A 20,903-nucleotide genomic window follows, 5' to 3' on the forward strand; every position below is an offset into this window, starting at 1 on the left:
ACATGAACGCTGCAAATGTAACACTCATGGACAATATTATAAGGTGAGTATAGATAACCTTTCTATGTAGGTATTAATGTTCTTTGCGAATGGTACAATACAGTGAAAATTAATGACGTTTAGTTCGGAGGGTTAGACACTTCATAGAGCGGCTCGTTGTTCTGTTACATTACAAGTAAATGCACTAGTCTAAACTCGCCTTTACAAAAAATATGAAACCATCAAACTTTACAATTATGATCTTTATTGTTTGGAGATCTAATTAAGCAAAAATAAAATTCATAGCTTAGCGAATAAGGTTTACTTTTCCTTGAATTTAGTGAGAGTACATAAGGCATAAATTAACATGTCAAGACATTATCAGAAGCGGTAAATGGCTTTAGATTGCGCCTGAGCTGTTTGCTTAACAAATTCTAGCATATGATGTGATCTTTAAGAGTTTTATTTCTAAAAATAATAATGCCGTAATATTTACTTTTCAAACGAACAAAATTGCATCATATAATTTGCATTTTTTGACGTCTAAGCTTCTTAAAAACAATGATACATGCGGTAGTGTCTGTGTTACTTTGTTAAAGTTAATGCCTGAACCACTGAACAATCGGTTTCCTTGAACTTTGAACCTTGAATCTTGATAAATTTTAGTTTAAACATTGAAAAAGGAGACACATAGGCAAACATTTGTGCCAAAAATATCTGAAGATGCAAAATATGGGATGGCATGATATCAATGAATTACATACAAAATACGATAATTTTTATTATTATTTACATCATAACAAGAAACTTGTGACTCACTAGCCAATAATTTTTATCAATTAAAAACAAGGTTCAGTTATGATTAAGCCATCGCGCAATTTTATTCACTTGTCAATCACCGAGAGATAGGCTCTACCTGTACAGATTTAGGGCCTATTTTTGATTGCCAATTTTCTCTACTAGACACTCCTCTGTTCGAGAAAGGTTCGATAGGTTAACAAACAAAATAAAAACAAACATACTTCGTATTTAACCACTCTTCTCCCTAAATACGGCCACAGACTAATCCTTTTCACTTTCCTAAACGATGCACTTTTCGTCTTCAAAACGGTTTGTATTTTTATCTTACAGGTATCCATTATTAATAGTTATTATTACAACAAAATCACCACACGTCGCGCCGCGGCAGCGTATGTGCGAAAACTGATGGACTAATAACGCGATTTTGCACAAGATAATTGCTAATTGGTTTGAATTCCTCGCGTGACGTCGACTTTGATAAGACGCTACTTTCGGTTTCGGTTTGCCGGATTAAAGACAGGTGGGTCTTAATTGTTTACTAGCTTTTTCCCGCGGATTTGCTTGCGTTAAACTGTAGAAATTCGTTTCCTCCCCGGGGATGAATTTGAGACAACCCTTTCTTAGGGGATGGCAAGTGTTAACGTTGACGTCATAAAGTTATTATAAGTGTATTTCAGCACAATCCGTTCAGTGTTTTAAGCTGTTGCTAGAAAGGTAACACAGACAAACAGAAGAGTTACTTTAATTAATGTTCTTATGGTATTTTATCAGAGCTTGCAATCGTTTGCGCATAAAAGTATTAATGTAATAATTGTGCAAATGATAAATTATTACGTTGTTATTTCATTCATTTCAAAAAACCAAGTAGGTACGTATACTCACTATCATGTCATTTAGTCTCCATTGCAGGAACACAACTCTCTCCAGAGGAAAATGGACGATTTGGCTTACACTTTTAACATTGGACAGACGGTTTGAGGAGTCTCTACACTTCTAACGCTAGCCAGACGGGTTAAGAACAGCATAGAATAGAATGGAATTGAATAAGCACAGTATACCCCTACCCATGTTATTCTGATTTAATTTAGTTGCGGGTCCAATGACAGTTAAATTTCCCCTGGGACAAACTTGACCTTCACTGGTTGGGTTTTTATTGGCGGTCAAGCTGTAGATCCTGGCTATACAGGAGTTGCAGCGGTGGGAACGAGAGGTGAGAATAGTCCCGTAACCGTATCTTCACAGCATAAAGCGGGCCTTTTTAACGCGAGGGTGAATAGGCACTTACATGTCAGATATGTATGTACCATCCTAGACTGCATCTCACTTAACATCAGGTGCGACTGCGGTCAAATACCTGCCTTGTTATACATGAAAAAAAAAGTTGTTTCTCTATATGTCCAGTATGCCCAACAGTGGGCCTTGTCAACTTACCCCGCTATCCGTGTAGATGCGGCATATCGGCCACCATGTGTATATTCATATGCCCATCATGCCCAACAGTGGGCTATGTCAACTTACCCCGCTATCCGTGTAGATGCGGCATATCGGCCACCATGTGTATACTCATATGCCCATCATGCCCAACAGTGGGCCTCGTCAACTTACCCCACTATCCGTGTAGATGCGGCATATCGGCCACCATGTGTATACTCATATGCCCATCATGCCCAACAGTGGGCCTTGTCAACTTACCCCACTATCCGTGTCCCCGCGGTGTAGATGCGGCATGTCAGCCGCGATCATGTGAATCTGGTGGGCCGACTGTTGAACCCTAGCCACCATCGCTTCCACCTCGTTCTGGGTATCGCATTGCAGGTGATTGCTGGAACAGAAAATTGACAATTTTAATTTCTACTCCCTTACTAGAGCATTTAGTTGTAGCAGAAAAACGAGCAGCTCGCGCTCTATAAAATGTTATATTGTATATCTGCACCCGCGCAAGTTATAGCATGGGCCCGAATGTTCTAAACTAAATAGAGTATTAAGGATGAGTTGCACCACCTAACTTTGACCGTAACTATGTATAACGATAACTGGTGTTTTTAGTATGGAGTTTGTCAGTTTTGACGTATATTAAAGTCAACGTAAGATGGTGCAACCCAGCCTATGACGAGAGTATCTCTCCGTACTTATACTCACATGTTTATAGATACATTAAACATTACAGCGATTAGGCCATCCTAATCGATGCAATGGAGATCAAGATGTACTTTCGGAAAGGATTCCTTAAACAATTAAAATAAAATTGTATTAGCAAATTGAATCCTACACCAACGAGATAAATCTCACCTCATATCCATGTCGTGCCGTTCTCTCAGCGACATGGACCTCATCGGCCTGGTGAGAGCCAACATCTTCTCCGCACCCGCTGGACTCTTCTGGAGCAGTGTATTCGCGTAGATATCTGTACCTGGAAGAAAAAATTACAAGGTTCAATTACTTGGAAGAAGCAACAAAACTTCTAAGTTGGGTTGTGACAAGTCTGAAGGTCTTGGCTGAAAGAAGTTAATGAGATCAGCAAGAGATAAGGTACAGGTAAGCATGGTCAAAATTCCTAGCAGAAATCTGTATTAGCTGCATTTTCGACAGCCGAAATATCTGAAGGATATCAATTGCTGCTTGCCCTGTCATTCAATGCAGCCTTAGCTCCTAATGAGAAGCAGATGCAAAAGTCTTTGGACTGAATTTCACCAGTCTTATTGTGCAGTCTGATGGAACAGGTCCTATTATTCTGTAGCTATGCTAGTTACCAATAGCCGTACTATTGATTAGCTGAACGTAATCAGACCTGTCCTGTAGCCGCTCCACAGTGGAATCTATTTTCTTCCATTGCCGTAATGGCGCTGGACTTTCAAACAGGCTACCAGGAAACCAAACCTTAAATCCTTATATTCTGAAGCTATTCTTAAATATCACAAGTCCTTACCATTGACTAGCTGGCCATGATCAGGCCCGTCCTGCATTCTCCTCGCGGTGGAGTCAGCAGCTTTTGCCATCGCCGTGATGGCGCTAAACTTCTTCAGCAGCTGTCGCCGTCTAAACGCCCTTTGGATGGTGACCGCTGCCCTTCGAGCTCTGAGACCTCCGTACCGCCTCTCTAGGATCTCGACCTGCTTGTCCAGGAGATCTTGGGACATCTCATAACGGCTGTGGAAGCGATAAAGAGGAAATTAATACCTGGCATTGTTAGTTAGGGAGTTTGGAATGAAGGTGTGGGGAGGATAGTTTGCTCTCTGCAGAAGGTTGAGGAGAACAATGTTTGTGAATGAGGGTCTACTTTGCAAGAGGATGATGTGGAATCTTTTGTCTCTGTCACTCATATCAACATCAGGTTAAGCGCATAAGACGGATTGAATGGTATTTTAACCTACTACTCACTTTCACAGGCATTAATGGATTCAAATATTTTCATGGTTAAATTAGTGGATAATTACTACTGTAGTGATATTTTTTAAGGTATGCAACGTGTTGTTGATGTAACGCAAAAGCTCAGACATTTCAAACGATTTTTACAAAGTTATTGAATTAATTAAAAAGCTTGTAAAAAAATCAGTGTGTTAAAAATTAATCTGTGTTAAATCGATTCACCAATCGATTACATGTACACGTTTCTAAACAAACATAAAGGTATTGCGTCAGTTCAATTACACGTTGTACATACACATTTTGGCTCTGTCCAGTTAGTCTGCACAGGTAATGCACGATATTGGACAAAAACATATTAAGAATCGATACTATCAAGCTATTAACAAATTATAACAAGTATTTAACTGTTAATTAATCCTATTACAATTAATTGGTTCACATTTTCTGAATCATTAAATTGCATATTAGTTATAATGATTGTTTCGTTAAATACACTCATTACATTAATTGATTATGTTAGGTATGTATAGTCATCATTCATTATATTTTATTGATGAATGTCTCGAACTAATATTTAGCACTAGCTTTCTGCCCGCGGCTTCGCCCGCGTGGAATTTTGTCTGTCACAGAAAAACTTTATCGCGCGCGTCCCTGTTTCAAAAACCGGGATAAAAACTATCCTATGTTCTTTCCCGGGACTCAAACTATCTCTATGCCAAATTTCATCAAAATCGGTTGCGAGGTTTAAGCGGGAAAGCGTAACAGACAGACAGACAGACAGACAGAGTTACTTTCGCATTTATAATATTATAGTTGGGATGATTTACGTGAAAGTTGACTAACTACTAGAAATTCTTTGACAATACTAACTAATAGTCAGATTTAACAGAATTTGAGATGATCTATATTGTAGAAAGCGAATCAATTTAAACTAACTGATACATTATTCAAACTTTGTAATTTAAATTAGTTGTGTTTTAGTACATGCAGCATGGAGTTCAAAATATTAATGAATTAGAAAATCAAATCGTTCATCAGCTCAAGATTCTTTGTTAAGCTTCAAACACACCTACGCGTGCAGATTGCCATCGCCGGCGCGATCATAGGCCAATGACAGGTCGCACGGACTGTCATGGATCGCGCGACCTGTCATAGGCCTATGATCGCGCCAGCGATGGCGATCTGCACGCGTTGGTGTGGTTGAAGCTTTATATGTATAACATGCCTTATTTTACTGTCAGTACCTATGAGTCAAACTAATAGAGGAAATATTAGGTAGGGCAACGTCAGTAGGGATCGATTCTATTGTATGTTATAAACAAATTCTTTTCAATCGTTAGCTTGCCATACAGGATTTCGGTAGAAAGTAATATTCGATTCAAACCCCGTTGTAGCTGGTCTGTTGTGGTGACGTGAGCCCCTTAACATAAGCATTCAGCTGGAAGAGCTAAAGGGACTTTTTTGAAAAAAAAAAAGGGTACGGGAATTGCATGTAGTATCTACTTACCTCTAACTTTGTATTTATAAATAACGGTAAATTAATTTCATGTACTACAGGCCACACTTCCAGCTACCCATTTCCGGTCATGTCGTCTCGTTCTATCGCAAAGCATCGCCATTTGATGAGAGCGAGAGAAAAATCGGAAATGGGTAGCTGGAGCTGTGTCCTATTGTACATGTAGGTACATTCCCCAGCCCGTCCTTATTTTAATTTTAAAAGGTATAAAAAATAAAAAGGTCACAACAAGCAAGCTAACGTATGAAAAGAGAATGTTTATAATACACATTTAATTCACTTTCATCAGCGAAAGAAGGATTTAGTGATATAGACAGTTACAATATTACTAGGGCCAAGGGTACACGAGACAGGCATTCCTGACATACCCTCTAGTCAATTTGCCCCTTTTTTGGGGCAAACTCGGGTCTTTTTGCGTCATCCCCGTTGTCCCCATGATGGAAACGTCTGTGCCACGCCTATGGAACAATTATTAACATAAACACACGCCGAAAAACATAGCTGGACCCAAAATGTACTTCAAATGAATAACTTAATTGATACACCCTACTGTATGTTCAACTGGTAGGATACTCTTCTTACCAATACTGCTCGATTTGGCGAAAGTATGTAGGTAGTAGGTGCATTTGTCTTTGTCACTCATACCAAAATTTCGCGTACAGCGAAAGAGACAGGTAGAGTGGGTCGAATACCTATCGAACTCTTTAGCAAATTGTAGAGTGTATTAGTGTTTTTCAGTGCAGAATTTATGTACAGATAGTGCTTACGTTATCATATAAATAATTATTAATAGAACATTATTTACAACATATATTTACAAACATTATAAAATACAACATCCCGTATACTTTCTGTAAAATATAAAGAAATAGATATTCGATAAAAAATAATATTTACAGTTATTGAAGCCGGCTTTCTAGTTCATTTTATTCTTCTATATTTCTAGTAATTAGAATACAATACCAGTTATTACGGTTCGATTTTATTTCTTTAACTAACGATAAAAAAATGTAAGAACTGATTTTAATAACGTTTTTATAAAGTCAATCAGTGAATAAAAATCCTTCACAATATAAATCAAGGTCTTAAATTGAACATAAATAAGGTTCATTATTGCACGGCAAACTAAATTTAGAAATACTAGGTATTTATATCAATACCATATAATTCAAATGTAATCGATGAAAGTGCCGCTTCCTCTTTGGAATAGTGAAAGTATTCGTTTATAGCAAACTTTATGGCATTCACTGTCATAGCAACTCACTTATATGCGTATGAAATGCCATTGACTTATGACGATTGATTGGATGTTGTATCTAAAACATCATCATCATATTTATGTAATCAAATTAACCCACAACTACACATAGTAGTTAAAATTTTATCTACGAGTGTAACGGTTTTCCTTATGACTTTATTTTAATTACAGTTGGCGCCACTGTAGAATAAGATCCTGTCACTTGCTAGTGCAGGGGTTCCCTAACTTATTTGAGAAGCGCCCCCTTTCGACCATACAAAAAATTCCGTGCAAGATTATTTATTGGTCGTATAGAGCAATCTGGAATGCATTCTCTCAGCGGTCGCAGATTTTTTTATACTTAAGTACACAGATCGCCCGCGCCCCCCCTTTAAATGTCTTTGCGCCCCCCACTTTGGGAACCAATGTCGTAGACCAAATCCTGAATGTCGACTTTGGTGGCGATGGAGTGATATCTGCCCAAGGGCTATTGTTTTAGCGCTCACCAGTTGACGCCACTGTAGTGTCACTTCCTAGTGGCTAAAGACAGAAGCGGTAGGAGGACTACCGCATTTGCACTTACTTGGATGGCGGACCTAGAGAAAGGACCTGTCACTCCAGTGGTACCAAGAACTGATAAGTATAAACGCTAGCCATCATTAGGCGCACAATCTACGCGATTCGGCCAATATAACGCCGNAGCCAATATAACGCCGACTTTGGTGGTAAAAGACCACCACACTCACATGTTTGTGTGCATCCTGAAGCCCTAACCCTGACTGATCCTAATGGTGACAAACTTTTTAAGTAACACATGAGAAAACAAGTCACCGGTAGGCGACTTTAAGTCACACCACTCTGACCTGGTGATATGACATCCCTAAATCATGAGCGACCTTATCGGTGGAAGTGCACTACACTGACCTGTTGGTATGAACGGCCATCCCGAATCCCTCCGGCGGCGCGGCGATGTACAGCGGCGGCGGCGGCTCCTGTGCGCCGGCGCACAGACCCGCGCCCGTCGACGCGTTCGAGGCGGACGAACATGACGAGTTCGAGTGGTTTAGAGCTGGAATTGAGGAAGAAAAATATTTAATTTCTTTAGTTTTGTGACTTAATAATAGATATACAGACATTGGGTAAGAAGGAAATGGTTTTAACGATATTGCCTTTTGCAGAGCTACGAAATTGGAACAGATTCGTGAGCACAATTTTTGCATTTCGGGTCGCGACAGATTCTTATGTGTGAGTATAAATAAGGCATATACTTAAACGATAAAGAATCACTAATAAAATTTTCCAAACGACGATATCTGCATCGGTAGTCTGGTCCTCCGTTGACTGCATCCAGGTATATCCTGCGACTGTCGACAGATCGTCGGTCCACCTACGTCTTCCAGCCCGTGGTCGCCACTCGAGAACTTTTCTGCCAACTGCCATCAGCTTTAAGAGGCATGTGCCTTGCCTACTACCAATTACTACTTATGTAGGTTAAATTGAAGGTTTGTGGATTACCCGGTAAAGACCGGTGAACCGCTATGACGTATCTGTTCCTCTCCATATACCCTGGCCAGTACAGATGTGATCATGGGACTCTTGTGTGAAGCATGCACGACGAACTACAGCTACTTATGTAGGTTAAGATTTAAGGTGGTTGTGGCTTACCTGGTAAAGGCCGATGGACCGGTATGACGCATCTGTTCCTCTTCATATATCCTAGCCAGTAGTGGTGTAATGGGGCTCTTGTGAGAAGCATGCACGAAGAACTGCAACTACAACTACTTATGAAGATGATTTACCCGGTAAAGGCCGGTGGACCGCGGTGACTATCTGTTCCCCTCAATATGCCCTGGCCAGTACCAATGTAATCGTGGGACTCTTGAGAATCATGGTCGAAGAACTGCAACTATAGCTACTTATGAAGGGGACTTACCCGGTAAAGGCCTGTGGACCGCGGTGACGTATCTATTGCCCTCCATGTACCCGCGGTCCGGCTCGGCGGTGTGGCCATGGTGGCTGTGGATGGAGTGCTGGTGCGTGTAGAACCCGTCTGGAGGGTGGAGCGCCACGCCGCCGCCTGACTCCTCCTCATCCACTTTCTGGGAGAAGCTGTGGACAAAAGAGAAGAAGTTTAGATGGTGATACATAAGGTACTACTCCTACTCCTACTAGGTGGACCGACGATCTGGTAAAGGTCGCGGGAAGAGCCTGGATGCGGGCAGCGCAGGACCGTTCATTGTGGAAAACCTTGGGGGAGGCCTTTGTCCAGCAGTGGACGTCATTTGGCTGAAACGAACGAACGAACGAACATAAGGTACACTTAGAGGAGGACAGTTAGCAAGTTTCCAAGGTGCCCGGATTTTCAGGAACCACTTTCTACTTGATCCCATGTTCATTCAAGGGAGTTATTTTCGAGAAAGAAAACAGATGCCTAAGAAAATTAATTAAAACGTAATATCCGTGGAGTTTCTGGTGATATGGTTAAGTAATATCAACAGCAAAAAACCGTTTATGAATACTATCATATTACCGTTATTAAAATTTCTTAGCGAATAGAGTCCTGCCTTAGGCAGTTCGATTTTTTCAAGTTGTTTATTTAAAATTTACTATCATATCATTTTCATGACGTCATAAAATTCGGATTTTACTAAGCCCGTTCAAAGTGACATAGCCGAACCGCATGCAACCAAATCAGTTTTTAAGCAGGTTCTAGTGTGAAAATAAACTACTACACAGGATCTTGCAAAAAACGTAATGCCGTGGGAACTGGCCTTTAGTATGCAAGAATTTTGACTTGATCACGATGAATTTTAAGAATTGTCGCCTCATCAGCAGGATAGCAAAATACCTTGTTTTTTTTTTTTTCAAGTAAAGAGATACTTATTGACTGACATCACGAAACTTCAGAAACTACATGTGCTAGGAGTTTCAAATTTTGCATGGGGGTTCCTTTTAGAACGTAGGTGCTCACTAAGACGGGATTTTGCAAAATTCAACCCCTAAGGAGTAAAACGGGATCCACGCGTACGAAGTCGCGGACGGCCGCTAGTAACCTATAAGTAGCTGAAAACCCCTTTTGAAATATGGAACAACTAAATGTTGCAGACAAAGAAAGTCAGAACTATGTTGAATAAGATATTTTTAATGTAAATGCACGTTTCAATGAAGGTTGCCTAATCGTTAATGGAATTGACGCATGATCAGCTCGTGAGTCGTGATGCCCAAACGCAGCAATCTAATAAACATTAATGAATTAAAGATATCTTAGTTTTATCTAACACAGGAAAAGAGCAAATAGAATTCTTATAGCGCAATTACGTGGATACTTAAAATTTATTCGTAATTATGCATCAAATAAAACCAAACGAGGTACATGGATCGTGAGCATCATAAATTAACGTCCCACAGCTGTCTGCAGGGCTGCAAGGCTTTAAGTTTCAGTCAGATAGATTCGATAGAAAGAAAGAAATACTTTATTAGGTGGGCCATCACGAACTTTTATGCTAACAGGTAGCCTCAATAACAGTTTAGTTTTCCCCTGGTGCTATTTAGTCTGGTGTATCCTGGCTATACATGAGAGCAATTGTAATAGTTCCCTAGCTTTCTTTTCGGATTCTGAAGACATTGTAATCAGCGCCTAAATGCCAGAAATTCTAGATAGATCTAACGAGGCTACAAACCGTAAACGTATATCGAGACGGTTGAACTTATTACAGGAATACGAGACTATTCCCACTTCTCCTTCTCATTCCCACCACTACAACTCCTGTGTATGATCAGGATCTACAGCTTTAAAAACCCAACCATTGAAGGTCAAGTTTGTCTCGGGGGAAGTTAAACTGTCATTGGACCCGCAACGACATTAATCAGTATAACTTAGGAGGAGTTCGAAGTTATGGTTCGACTTCCCTCCAGTGCAAAGCGGATGATAGGATGGAGGTTTATACCGATCTCCCTAGATAGATAGATCCCTAATTCCAGCTAATTTTTCTTTGTGGCAACCCTACTCGAGGCAGTATGCAAACAGTATGCATGCCGAAGCAGCTGAAGTAACAAAGGCTTCGACGCGTCATATGGCGAAGTTTCAACCAGTTTGCATGGTCGATCCGCTTGTACCAGAATATTCATTTTTGTTGCAAAATAGTTCTTGTTATAAGGACATAAGACTCAGTGTTAAGCTTGATGTGCCTGTAAGCTACTACTGTACCTACCTGTAAGCTGCTCACGGTTTTATAATCAACTTTGAATTTTAATAATTTTCGTTTGGATTTTGTCGTTCTGCATCTTTTATTACTGGGGATTGTCTTGCTGGTAAAGCTATAGGTACACTTTTTCTTGTACCTTTGGTATGATCCCCAATGCACTGGATGTAAGGAAATGGGTGACATTACTTGTATTTCCATGAAGCTGGTAGTAGTCATTACTGTAGCAACTTATGAGTTATAAATGGGTGCAATTTAGCATCTAAATATTAAAGTCTGATGCACTGTCAACTGTATTTGCAACAAACCACTGATTTCTATATATAAAACTTCTTTTACCAGATACGAATAGGGATACCTACTGCCTAATTGAGGATGTTCATGCTCCTGAATTCCTGACGGGAGTTAGTGATGATCTCCAGATCATCACTAACTCCCACCAATAAGGTCCACCTTATTATCATTTGTTAAAGTTCACAATCAGCAATGGTTTGTCGTGTAGGTATATGACACTAACTACGGTTCCCTGGAGAGAAGACCAATATTAAACTACAGATTTAGTTCGCGGACTAAGTTAGAGACCAGACAGTAAGTTCGAGACTATTCGAACTTCGTTGGATAGGTTGATTAGAACAGCAACAGATCTTTATTTATACAGGTGTTACAGTTTCAGGAGAACTCGTATTAACTAACGGTTAAACGATTTGTACATTAACAAATATTTTAAACCCAAATCCAACTCAAAGAAGTCTAAATAAGAGCAATTGAAAAATAATTCTTATACCGTAATTACAAAACGTGGGACGTCCACCCACAAGGTGGACCGACGACCTGATAAAGGTAGCAGGAAGGCGCTGGATGCAGGCCGCTACCAACCGCGCGATGTGGAAGTCATTGGGGGAGGCTTATGTTCAGCAGTGGACGTCCTATGGCTGAAATGATGATGATGAATTACAAAACAACGCTTTATTGTCGCTGTGATTGGGTCTAAATATTGATATTCAACCAATCAAAAGCTCCAATCTTTACTTGTTTAAACGAGTTTAGTTTCGGTTTGTAATGTGCACCTACCTCAGTTACACAAAAAGAGTTAACCCTTACAAATGTTGATTAAGTACATTCATTAACAAACTTCATCTGTCCAGTGTTTTGTTTACATTTATGAAAGGAGATGTCAGTTGCCTAAAATGTTTTCCCTTATCTGTACTCCCAGTCCATACGCAACCTTTTCTAGTGTTGCCATTTGTTAGGGATATAAACTATGTAGGTACTACATTTTCGGATACGTAATACGAAAATTACATTGCACTCGGTAGGTGTTAGGTTTCAGATATAGTGTGTATTTGTATGTAACGACACTAAGCTCGTGTATATTCCTAATATCCTCGGGCATTATTGTTTTTTAATGTTTGCCATTAAGGGCAACCTTTCATAAAGAATTAATCATGCTCATTACATCCATACATAACGCTTGAAATGCACGAAAATACCTATCCTTATGCACCCTCTTCAAACCAAAACTGACGGAATATTTCTGACGTCCATTTTCGGATAAGTAGTTTTATAAAATATACCGGGACATCACTATCCGTTACCAAACTCTTCCACTATCTAAATCAAATGTTTGTACAGTTTCAAATATGGGACAGTGTGCTCTCATGGTGCAATATGTAAGAAAGCTTATGATTTAACCCTTTTCACGATTACTTAATACGTGTGCCAGTTCAAGAATAGCTCGCAAACGGCTGAACGATTTCTAATGAGGTTATAATAACTGCGCTTGTAATCGAAACATAGCATTAGGTCAAATGTATGATTTATGATGTCTTGTGTCGCAATGAATAAAATGTATGTATGCCATACAAATAAATATTCAGATTTGAATTTGGCTTCTATGTACTCGTATATTAATTTGGCTCCAAATACTTTTTTTACAAGGTAAAGAATGTAATTTTGAATAAGAAAAATGTAGGTATCAATAAAAAATAATAAAGATAGAGAATACCAATAAACAGAATAAAGAGTAGATAAGCAATATTTGATGTATAACCTTTCGTTTATTACAAAAATAATAATAAAAATTTTAAATGCATTCCAAAACAAACGCTGTGTTACCTAAACGGTGCATTTTTATGAATGGAAACACAATCAAATTACGCTAAATTATTACAAAAATGTTTACTCAACTTTGGACCTTAATTTGACAGACTTAAAGATGATAATCATATTTATGTAAGTACAGTCGACAACAAAATGCCAACGACGGGCCATCACAGTAACAGTACCTGTTGCTAATATGATAATACTTGTTTAATTCAAGGAGCTCGGCAGAGCGTTGAAAAATTACTGTAACTTAGTACAGTGGGGTGCAAAAGTGGTTAATAACAATCGTATTTAACACTTTGATATACAGATTCGAGTTTGTTGTTTAAAAAAACTTCCGAAATATCTTCGACACCTTCTGATTGACGATAATTATGTAAAATAATTAGGAAAACAGAAAAAAAAATTGAGGAAAATCTATGAAATAATAATAGGTTTTAGAAAAAAATTTGTAAACAGAATAATAAAATAAAAAATTCAAGACCTACATTTCACTTGCCATATTTGAAAAAAAAATGCCCTTCTTTTTTATCAGCTTGTATTACTACATAGTTCAGTGGAAAAAAATTTCGCGAAAATTCTGAACATTCGAGGGAATGCTGTAATCTTGCGTGATACCCCAAATCTCTGTTGAAATATGGGTCAGCCAATATGGATGGTGCAGGAGATAAGATACTGCAATGTTTGCCTATCTACTTAGGAACTCATGATATACATTATTTAGATCTTTAATTTTGGCTTATAATAATCCGGAGAGGCGTGGTCTGTATGTGTAGGCCATTGATCTTGTCTCGAAGCACTGGTGAAAAAGAATGAGAAATGTATAGGCTCCTTAAGAGCATTGTAAGTACTAATTTAATTAGTCTACACAAATAAAGATAATTTTGATTTTGATCGCACAGCGTATTGAAAAAAGTGTTTTTTGACTTAATGATAGTGGATTAAGTTCAAAATACAATGATGGTAATTAAGTCACCTGAGCCCTTTAATGGGTTAAGGGTGAGCTAGTTGGTAATTAGTATTGAAAGAAAAGATTTTTTTGTGCAGCATGTTATTGCAAGAGGTGTTAATTTGCAACAAAACTGATATCGACTGAACTTTACTACAGTAGTAGATATGTATTTTTACCAATTTGGCTCAAGTGCTCGTTATTACTGATTAACAAAAATAAATATTGTTTTAAATATCTTTATTAAGTAAATCAAACAGGTAAGATTGCCAATTTATTTATTTATTTATTTATTTAGAAACTCAACAGCTGTTTTACAATATTCATGTTAGTTTGATGAGTATTAAATCTAAGTCAATTAAAGNGGCCAATATAACGCCGACTCTGGTGGTGAAAGACCACCACACTCACATGTTTGTGTGCATCCTGAAGCCCTAACCCTAACTGACCCTGATAGTGACAAACTTTTTTAGTAACATATGAGAAAACAAGTCACCAGGAGGCGACTTTAAGGCACACCACTCTGACCTAGTGATATGCCATCCGAAAATCATGAACGACCTTATCGGTGGAAGAGCACCACACTGACCTGTTGGTATGAACGGCCATCCCGAATCCCTCCGGCGGCGCGGCGATGTACAGCGGCGGCGGCGGCTCCTGTGCGCCGGCGCACAGACCCGCGCCCGTCGACGCGTTCGAGGCGGACGAACATGACGAGTTCGAATGGTTTAGAGCTGGAATAGGTGAAAAAAAAGACATTAACAACTTAAAAAATAAAAAATTGAGCTATAACATAGTTCCTTTAAATAATTTTTGACAATGTACCGCTGAACAAAAGCCTCCCCCAGTGATTTCCAAACTGACCGGCTGCAAGCAGGATGACTTTTATTTTGATATTGAAAATTTGTTTATTTCTGAATGCAGGTAGCTTGCAACCGGACTTAAAAATAAAATTATTAATAAGACAGAGTTTGACACTGATCCTGACTGATTGAGTACACCTCAATCTTACTTGCTTTACACAAGTAATTTATCAATTTAATGGAACGTTGCAATAATATAGAGCCTGAAAAGAGAAAGCGGTTCTAGAGTCTAAATTTCTGGTAAGGTTACTTACTTTAAGTTATGCTTAGATGTTGCCAGTACCGGAATATACTCTGTGGTTGAGGATTCCGGGTTAAGCTCGCTTCCATCTTCGACCTGATCATCACTTACTATCAGGTGAGAATTGAGATACAGGCCAAGAGCTTCCTCGTTGTGGAAAAAAAAAATCATGGGACTCTAGTGATGCGCGTTGAACTATAGCTTAGATTTAAACTTACCCGGCAAAGGCCGGTGGACCGCGGTGACGTATCTATTGCCCTCCATGTACCCGCGGTCCGGCTCGGCGGTGTGGCCATGGTGGCTGTGGATGGAGTGTTGGTGCGTGTAGAACCCGTCTGGAGGGTGGAGCGCCACGCCGCCGCCTGACTCCTCCTCATCCACTTTCTGGGAGAAGCTGTGGACAAGAGAAAAGATGTTTAGATGGTGATACATAAGGTACTACTCCTACTCCTACTAGGTGGACCGACGATCTGGTAAAGGTCGCGGGAAGAGCCTGGATGCGGGCAGCGCAGGACCGTTCATTGTGGAAAACCTTGGGGGAGGCCTTTGTCCAGCAGTGGACGTCATTTGGCTGAAACGAACGAACGAACGAACATAAGGTACACTTAGAGGAGGACAGTTAGCAAGTTTCCAAGGTGCCCGGATTTTCAGGAACCACTTTCTACTTGATCCCATGTTCATTCAAGGGAGTTATTTTCGAGAAAGAAAACAGATGCCTAAGAAAATTAATTAAACGAAATATACGTCGACTTTCTGGTGATGTTAAGTTATATCAACAGTAGAAAACCGTTTATGAATATTCTTTTCATGACGTCATAAAAATCTTTTTTACCAGTCCAGTTTAAAGTGACAAAACCGAACAGCATTCAACCAAATCAGTTTTTAAGCAGGTTCTGCAGAGCAAACAGGATGGGTAGTGTGAAAATAAACTACTACACAGGATCTTGCAAAAAACGTAATGCTGTGGGAACTGGCCTTTAGTATGCAAGAATTTTGACTTGATCACGATGAATTTTAAGAATTGTCGCCACATCAGCAGGATAGCTAAACACCTTGTTTTTTCAAATAAATAGAAATTGAAGCATCAAGGAAAGATCATTATAAAAATCTATATCAATAAAAGCGACAGGTCACTTATTGACTGACATCACGAAATCTCAGAAAGTACATGTCCTAAGAATCTCAAATTTTGCATGGGGGTTTCTTTAAAACGTAGGTGCTCACTAAGACGAGATTTTGCTAAATTCAACCCCTAAGGGGTCAAAACGGGATCCACGACCCACGTGTACGAAGTCGTGGGCGGCCGCTAGTAACCTATAAGAAGCTGAAAATCCCATTTGAAATATGGAACAATTAAATGTTGCAGACAAAGTTTGTTAGAACTATGTTGAATTAGATATGTTCAATGTAAATGCACATTTCAATGAAGGTTGCCTAATCGTTAATGGAATTGACGCATGATCAGCTCGTGATGCCCAAACGCAGAAATCTAATAAACATTAATGAATTAAAGATAATTTAGTTTTATCTAACACAGGAAAAGAGCAAATAGAATTCTTATAGCGCAATTACGTGGATACTTAAAATTTATTCGTAATTATGCATCAAATAAAACCAAACGAGGTACATGGATCGTGAGCATCATAAATTAACGTCCCACAGCTGTCTGCAGGGCTGCTAGGCTGAGTTTCAGTCGGATAGAATAGATAGAAAGAAAGAAATATTTTATTAGGTTGGCCATCACGAACATTTCAGCTAACAGACAGCCTCAATATTAATAACAGTTAATTTTGTTGTCCCCTGGCGCTATTTAGTCTTCACTGTGTGGGGTTTTATTTTTTTATTTTTTTTATCCACAACGAGGAAGCTCTTGGCTGTATCTCACGGTACGGTAAGTGATGATCAAGCCGAAGGTGGAAGCGAGCTTCACCCGGTCATATTGTAGATCCTGGCTATACAGGAGAGCAATTCTAATAGTCACTAAATTATTTAGAAGATCCGTAATTCTCCCCGGATACTGTAAACATTGTAGTCAGCGCCTAAATTCGAGAAATTCTAGATAGATTTAACAATACTACAATACTACAAACCGTAAACGTATATCGAGACGATTGAGTTCATTACAGGAAGAGAAAGTGGATAGTGAATCTCTTCATAATTTGTTATAATACGAAGAGAGCAAAAATGAAAAGCCGTATTGCGTTTGTTCGAAAGTCAGACATCTTTATTTTTTGTTTTTTAATTTCTTTTTAAATCCTGTCCTTGACAGATAGGTATACAATATAGGTAGGTGACAATGGTGACTGATTTTCTTCTGCCACTTCTACTCAGCACCAGCCCATTATGTTGTCCCGAAGTGGTGGTAAAGAAAGCTATAGGTATTCGGGACGTGTATGCGACTAAAATGTTTGACTTATGCCCGTTTTCACCATCAATTCCTAATTTTTAAGTGACCCCTACGGTAACACATAACAGGAATTTTGTTTTCATAGGGGTCACTTAAAAATTAGGGATTGATGGTGAAAACGGGCATTGGATTTGTAATCCATGATCCCTGCAACTTCTTCATTGTGGCAACCCTACTCGAGGCAGTATGCAAACAGTATGCATGCCGAAGCAGCTGAAGTAACAAAGGCTTCATATGGCGAAGTTTCAACCAGTTTGCACGGTCGATCCGCTTGTACCAAAGAATATACATTTTCATGATACCAAAGAATATACTTTTGATCACTACATGCCCGGACACACTGTATTATGTATATTTAGATTACAAAACAACGCTTTACTGTCGCTGTGATTGGGTCTAAATATTGATATTCAACCAATCAAAAGCTCCAATCTTTACTTGTTTAAACGAGTTTAGTTTCGGTTTGTAATGTGCACCTACCTCAGTTACACAAAAAGGCTTAACCCTTACAAATATAAATGTTGATTAAGTACATTCATTAACAAACTTCATCTTGCCAATGTTTTGTTTACATTTGTGAAAAGAGATGTCATTTGCCCTAAATGTTTCCCTTATCTGTACTCCCAGTCCCTACGCAACCTTTTCTAGTGTTGCCATTTGTTACGGATATAAACTAAGTAGGTACTACATTTTCGGATACGTAATACGAACATTACATTGTACTGGGTAGGTGTTAGTTTTCAGATATAGTTTGTATTTGTATGTAACGACACTAAGCTCGTGTATATTCCTAATATCCTCGGGCATTATTGTTTTTTAATGTTTGCCATTAAGGGCAACCTTTCATAAAGAATTATTCATGCTCTTTACATACATACATAACGCTTGAAATGCACGAAAATACCTATCCTTATGCACCCTCTTCAAACCAAAACTGACGGAATATTTCTGACGTCCATTTTCGGATAAGGAGTTCTATAAAATATACCGGGACATCACTATTTGGTACCAAACTCTTCCACTATCTAAATCAAATGTTTGTACAGTTTCAAATATGGGACAGTGTGCTCTCATGGTGCAATATGTAAGAAGCTTATGATTTAACCCTTTTCACGATTACTTAATACGTGTGCCAGTTCGAGAATAGCTCGCAAACGGCTGAACGATTTCTAATGAGGTTATAATAACTGCGCTTGTAATCGAAACATAGCATTAGGTCAAATGTATGATTTATGATGTCTTGTGTCGCAATGAATAAAATGTATGTATGTATGTAACATACAAATAAATATTTAGTTACAAATTTGGCATCCATGTACTCGTATAGGAATTTGGCTCCAGAGTTCTATTACAAAACAAGGAATGTAATTTTGAGTAAGAAAAATTTATGAATAGAAAATGGAGTCAAAGAATACCAATAAATACAATAAAGAGTAGATGAACAATATTTGATGTATAACCTTTCGTTTATTACAAAAATAATAATAAAAACTTTCGATGCATTCCAACACAAACGATCTGTTACCTAAACGGTGCATTTTTATGAATGGAAACACAATCAAATTACGCTAATTTATTACAAAAATGTTTACTCAACTTTGGACCTAATATAACAGACTTAAAGATCATAATCATATTTATTTAAGTACAGTCGACAACAAAATGCCAACGACGGGCCATCACAGTAACAGTACCTGTTGCTAATATGATAATACTTGTTTAATTCAAGGAGCTCGGCAGAGCGTTGAAAAATTACTGTAACTTAGTACAGTGGGGTGCAAAAGTAGTTAATAAATAATCGTATTTAACACTTTGATATACAGGTTCAAGTTTTTTGTTTAAAAAAACTTCCGAAATATCTTCGATACCTTCTGATTAACGATAATTATGTAAAATAATTAGAAAAACAGAAAAAATATTGAGGAAAATCTATTTTAAGAATAGGTTTTAGAAAAAATGGTTTAAGAAAAAAAAATAGTAAACAGAATAATAAAATAAAAAATTCAAGACCTACATTTCACTTGCCATATTTGAAGAAAAAATGCCCTTCTTTTTTATCAGTTTGTATTACTACATAGTTCAATGGAAATGTTCGCGAAAATTCTGAACATTCGAGGGAATGCTGTAATCTTCTGCGATACCCCAAATCTCTGCTGAAATATGGGTCAGCTAGTATGGATGGTGCAGGAGATAAGATACTGCAATGTTTGCCTATCTACTTAGGAACTCTTGAAAATTTTATACATCATTTAGATCTTTAATTTTGGCTTATAATTCGTAGAGGTATGGTATGATTTGTTTGTGTAGTAGGTATGTATTTTTTACCCATTTGGTTCAAGTGCTCGTTATTACTGATTAACAAAAATAAATATTGTTTTAAATATCTTTATTAAGTAAATCAAACAGGTAAGATTGCCAATTCAAAGTAAAAATGTGTCGCAGAGGTAACATTTCCGATAAGGTACAAGAAAAATATGTTTTCGCAAGGGATATGTTTGTTAAATAATGATATACCTATACTTTCTGTTTGCCGATCAATATTGATTCTGCTGCCTCTGTTGGCATTCTGCTTGTGTATCTTTCGATAAAATCCATTTTTTCTTGCAATTACCTGTAACATATACTACTCACACATAGTACACTGTAAAGTACATGTGTGTTGTTTAGATTTTAGTGTGTTAGCCTACTCTGTGACTTCACTAAGGCTGAGTTGCACCACCTTTAACTGTAAGTATAACTGGTGTTTTTGTAAGGAGCTAGACAGACTTTTGACGTTTGTTAAAGTAAAATGGTGCAACCCAGCCTAAATGACTAATGGCTACAGCACGACAAGCTACACACTGGTATGAAAATTATAAATAACTTGAAAAAATCGAACTGCCTAAGGCGGGAATTGAACCCACCAATTTGATTTGAGATTGAATTCGAGATGCGACTCTTAACGCTAAAAATTTAATAACTACACACTGGTATCTTCTGTACAGAGAATAAAAATGATTTCGCAAAAACAATGAATAGTCTGATGTGTTCCCTTCACCGTGGCGCCGTCTGCCGAAAAAATACGAACCTTCCCGAAACTTTCCCGCCAAAAGCAATAGTGTGACGCACGCACTATAATATAATACACTGCACACTAAATCGCCCCTTACTCGTTACAATGTAAAACGGCATTGGCCGCGTTGCGCCAAAGTTCCAAAGCTGGCACAACACCAAAACTGCAGTTGGAAAAATCGTTGCAG

The 20,903-nt window shown here is 38.4% G+C and overlaps 2 protein-coding genes across 4 annotated transcripts in view; both read right to left on the reverse strand.

Annotated features, from left to right (window-relative positions):
• Nucleotides 1-9,011, reverse strand: part of siz (Brefeldin-resistant Arf-GEF family protein schizo) — a 31,968-nt gene extending 22,957 nt beyond the window's left edge. Inside the window, exons 1-6 of one of the 3 annotated variants that reach the window (XM_028304333.1) lie at nt 8,833-9,011; nt 7,824-7,968; nt 6,031-6,120; nt 3,707-3,927; nt 3,070-3,190; nt 2,473-2,602 (exon numbers count right to left, since the gene is read on the reverse strand). In XM_028304333.1, the coding sequence (XP_028160134.1) occupies nt 2,473-2,602; nt 3,070-3,190; nt 3,707-3,927; nt 6,031-6,120; nt 7,824-7,968; nt 8,833-8,878 (753 nt within the window). In that variant the 5' untranslated portion in view covers nt 8,879-9,011. Of the gene's footprint in view, nt 1-2,472; nt 2,603-3,069; nt 3,191-3,706; nt 3,928-6,030; nt 6,121-7,823; nt 7,969-8,698; nt 8,721-8,832 lie in introns of those variants that run through there. The other 2 variants (XM_028304335.1, XM_028304334.1) reach the window with 2 other exon arrangements.
• Nucleotides 9,012-14,681: 5,670 nt separating this feature from the next.
• Nucleotides 14,682-20,903, reverse strand: part of LOC114352660 (uncharacterized) — a 98,396-nt gene continuing 92,174 nt past the window's right edge. The window contains exons 2-3 of the mRNA XM_028304332.1: nt 15,476-15,651; nt 14,682-14,887 (exon numbers count right to left, since the gene is read on the reverse strand). Coding sequence (XP_028160133.1) covers nt 14,682-14,887; nt 15,476-15,651 — 382 coding nt within the window. The remainder of the gene's footprint in view (nt 14,888-15,475; nt 15,652-20,903) is intronic.

Source organism: Ostrinia furnacalis, unplaced genomic scaffold (assembly GCF_004193835.3).
Source record: "Ostrinia furnacalis isolate ACB-3 unplaced genomic scaffold, ASM419383v2 OfSCF1415, whole genome shotgun sequence".
Classification (NCBI taxonomy): Eukaryota; Metazoa; Arthropoda; class Insecta; order Lepidoptera; family Crambidae; genus Ostrinia; species Ostrinia furnacalis.